Source organism: Mastomys coucha, unplaced genomic scaffold (genome assembly GCF_008632895.1).
Source record: "Mastomys coucha isolate ucsf_1 unplaced genomic scaffold, UCSF_Mcou_1 pScaffold7, whole genome shotgun sequence".
NCBI lineage: Eukaryota > Metazoa > Chordata > Mammalia > Rodentia > Muridae > Mastomys > Mastomys coucha.
The window spans coordinates 68925424-68929439 of record NW_022196913.1 but is presented as its reverse complement, the minus strand read 5'-3'; the positions used below and the strand labels follow the sequence as shown (position 1 = coordinate 68929439).

At 44.4% G+C, this 4016-nt stretch overlaps 1 protein-coding gene across 3 annotated transcripts in view; it reads left to right on the top strand.

Annotated features, from left to right (window-relative positions):
- The window catches only part of Slc35d2 (solute carrier family 35 member D2), a 35351-nt gene that overhangs the window by 25582 nt on the left and 5753 nt on the right, over positions 1 to 4016 (top strand). For all 3 annotated transcript variants that reach the window (XM_031359216.1, XM_031359215.1, XM_031359214.1), the window contains exon 9: positions 590 to 657. In XM_031359216.1, coding sequence (XP_031215076.1) covers positions 590 to 657 — 68 coding nt within the window. The remainder of the gene's footprint in view (positions 1 to 589; positions 658 to 4016) is intronic.

The following is a 4016-nucleotide window of genomic DNA, read 5'->3' as shown; positions in this document are numbered from 1 at the left end:
ACTCAGAAATCCACCTGCCTCTGCCTCCCAAGTGCTGGGATTAAAGGCGTGAGCCACTACTGCCTGGCTAGGATGTATTTCTTTTTTATTTATTATATGTAAGTACACTGTAGCTGTCTTCAGATGCACCAGAAGTGGTTGTGAGCCACTATGTGGTTGCTGGGATTTGAACTCATGACCTTCTGAAGAGCAGTTGGTGCTCTTACCCGCTGAGCCATCTCACCAGCCCTAGGATGTGGTTCTTAAGCTCACACTCACAGTGACACATATACTCTAACAAGGGCACACCTCTAAATAGTGCCACTCCCTAGGCCAAGCGTCACGGTGCACATGTGGAGTCGAAAGACTAGTCAATAAGTAACAATAAAATCTTCTTATGATGGAAACCTTCAAACATAAAGGTTTGGAAAGTAGTATAATATGCCCTTGTTTAACTAGTTATTGATATTTAATGCATCGTCTCTGATAGAAGCTTGTAATTATTGTTAATGTGTCAATGGCACAAAAGGTGGTAAGATTGTGCCAACTGGATTTAAGCTGAACTGAACTGTCACTAACCACATGATGGATCTTTTCTTTGTCATCACAGGCCACTGAATTCAGCCACTGGAAGAATGTCTTATTCATCATACAATTTCTTCTTTCTTGTCTTTTGGGGTAAGAAACTGTATATAAGCGGAGAAGTTGGTGGATGGTATTTCTTGACAAGTCAGATGTAATTTGTCTGCCTGTCTGTGTTGCCAGAATGCTCTTTCCTGTATTTTTCTTAACTTTCTCTGGACTTTCCCCCTGCACTCCCAACACACCTACCAGCTCTGCATTCGCAGGCTCTGTCTGTGCTCAAAGTACAGACTTTATATCCTTGTGAGTCCAAACATCTCAGTGCCACAGCTATTTACAGAGGTCAAAGAGAGTGCTGGGTCCTCTAGAACTGGAGTTACAGGAGGTATGAGTCATCATTTGGGTGTTAAGAACCCAATCCAAGTCCTCTGCAAGAGCAGCAGGTGCTCTTAATACACTGAGCTGGACCTCTAGTCTCCATTACCTCTCCCTTTAGCTTTATTGGATTTAATAGTCTGGTGATAGAGTTCTTTTATGGTTTTTTGAGACAGGGTTTCTGTGTATAGCCCTGGCTATCCTGGAACTCACTCTGTAGACCAGGCTGGCCTCAAACTCAGAAATCTGCCTGTCTCTGCCTCCCAAGTGCTGGGATTAAAGGCGTGCGCCACCACTGCCCAGCCTAGAGTTCTTAATTTAATTTATTACTCTATCTCTCCCATCTCTCTCTCTCTCTGAGTCTGTCTGTCTGTCTGTCTGTCTGTCTGTCTGTCTGTCTGTCTGTCTATTCATGTGCCACAGCACATGTATAGAGGTTCAGTCTTTGATTTGACATTTAACTAGCTCTGGGTTTGTGGAGAAGCTGTTTAGCCTCTCTGAGCCTCATGTTGCTTTGTCTTTGAAATGGGAACATTGGGATATGCATACTGGAGGATTTGATTGTAAATTGGACTTGGGACATAATTAAACATATAGAAAGGGGTCAGTAAGAAATGCCAAGCTGTGCACTGTGGAGCATGCCTATAGTTCCAGCACCCGAGAGGTTGAGGCAGAAGATTCTGAAAGTTCACAGCCAGACTGAATTAGGAGGAAAGGAAGAAGAAAAAAAGAGAGAGACGCTCTCGTGGTTGCTAATCTCTCTTTCTTGGTTTTGTTTTGTTTTGGCATTTTGAGACTCGAGGGTCTCATGTATCCCAGGTTTGAGTTCCAGTTGTCCTGACTCCCACCTCCCAAGTGCTGGGATCACAGGGTTACAAGCCACACTGCGCTAGTAGAGTACTATCTCTCCTCTTGAATTCTGTTGAGCTCTGCTGTCTGCTTTCTTTCTTCCTCTCTCTCTCTCTCTCTCTTTCTCTCTCTCTTTCTCTCTCTCTCTTTCTTTCTCTCTCTCTCTTTTTTGTTTTCGTTTTTGTTTTTCAAGACAAGGTTTCTCTGTATAGCCCTGGCTATCCTGGAACTCACTCTGTAGACCAGGCTGGCCTTGAACTCAGAAATCCACCTACCTCTGCCTCCCGAGTGCTGGGATTAAAGGTGTGTGCCACCACTGCCCGGATGCTATTTGCTTTCTTTTCATAGGCTTGTCAGTAGGTTTTCTTCTCTTCCACATACTTTACCTTCTGTTGTTAAGTTTTAATTCCAAAGCCATGTTAGAAGCCAGCTTTGGCATGGTGGACTTCTCAAAGTTCTACCCCCTTGAGGGTTGCTTCCCCACAGCCTCAGAAGTCACTGTTAAGGATGGCTGGCCACTAGCTGTCCCTTCAGCAGCAGCTCAGGGTTAGTGTCAGGCGCTTCCAAGGCAGGACCCAGAGAGCCAGCTGAAGCCTCTTAATGTTACCACTTTCAAGTTTGTATTGCAAACTTCTTTTTCTCAACCACCAGACCGCTACTGGATTTAATGGAATTTAATCTTAAAATACTATATTTAAATTTTTTCTTTACAATTTTTCTTAACATTTATTCATCTCTGTGTGTGTGTATGCGCATGCAAGTGCACACATGCATGTGGGCATGATGCCTTAGTGTACATGCGGTATTTGTTCTCTTCTTCTACCATACTCATCCCAGGGATTGAATATAGCTTGTCAGGCTTGCGGGCAAGGACCTTTATTTGCCGAGCTGTCGTATTGGGCTTTACTACATTTTTAATAAGCTTATTACAAAGCCAATAGAAGGTTGAAAGGGCAGGTGTTCAGTTTCCCTTTGGGTTATGGTGAGGTTAGACTAATCTTCTGGAATCCTAACCATGTGACTACGGGTTTGCAAGCAGGTGGCCCGGGCTCAGTGTTTCAGGACGATGAGATACACAAAGGAGCTCAAAGAGTCAGTGTATGAATGCAAGGTAAAATGCAGATGGAGCTGCAGGCTGGCAGCCTCAACTTGAGAAAGGCCGCCATGCAGGTTCTAGTTCACTCCTTTGGCAGCTGGCTCGGGCTTCCTGTTGTCCAAGCGGATTACCCTAATCTGTTTCTAACCTGTCCCAGGATCAGGGTATCCAGAGTTGTTTTCTCTCTCTCTCTCTCTCTCTCTCTCTGTGTGTGTGTGTGTGTGCAGTTTAAATGTCCAAAGGTCCAAAACCGACCTTGTTTTTAGACACTGGGTAGTTGTGACCTGGATGTTGCTGACTCAGCGAGGTTGGCTGACCCCAGCCCTAGGGATGCACCTGTCTCCCAGAGCTGGGATTATAAGTACACTACCATGCTTGGCTCTTTTTCCCCTTCTACATGAGTTGTGGAGATTGAACTCAGGTCCTCAAGCACTGTACCAATTGTATCTCCAGGATTTCCAGAGCACTGGCTAAAATTGGGTTCTTGAGACTCCTTCCTCAAGGCCAAGTCATTTGCCAGAGCATCTTGCAAAATTTGCAGACAAACACTAGATACCCTGAGGCTTGTTATAAAGGATAGTTCTAAGGATGCAGATGAGCAGTCAGAGGAAAAAAATTCAGAGTCTTTTTTTTTTTCCTTCCCTTCTCCCTTTTGTTTTTTATTTGTTTCTCATTACGGATGGTTGTGAGCTACCATGTGGTTGCTGGGATTTGAACTCATGACCCCCAGAAGAGCAGTCAGTACTCTTAACCACTGAGCCGTCTCACCAGCCCAATTCAGAGTCTTGGGAGGGTGAACAGTGGAGGTGGGGTGCATAGCTCACCCAGTAAACAGAAAGTTCAGTCTTGTTTCCCTTTTTGTAAAACAAGCGCTCCATTGTCATGGCATAGATGTGATTGATGTGTGGGCTGCAGTGTGGAGATGCAATTGGACAGAAGTGTTCCCATGTTGATGGGTAGTGTGGAGAAACCTGGAAAGCCTTTCTGTTTTGATGCTTCCTGGTCTCTCTCTGTCTCATACTTTCCTCAAAATGTTGGATCCTGCCTTTCAGAAACAGGGCTCTTATAGTCAACAAATTTCTAATTCCTCATGTTTTTGGATTTCAATTGATTAGGATATGTTGGTAATATTAAT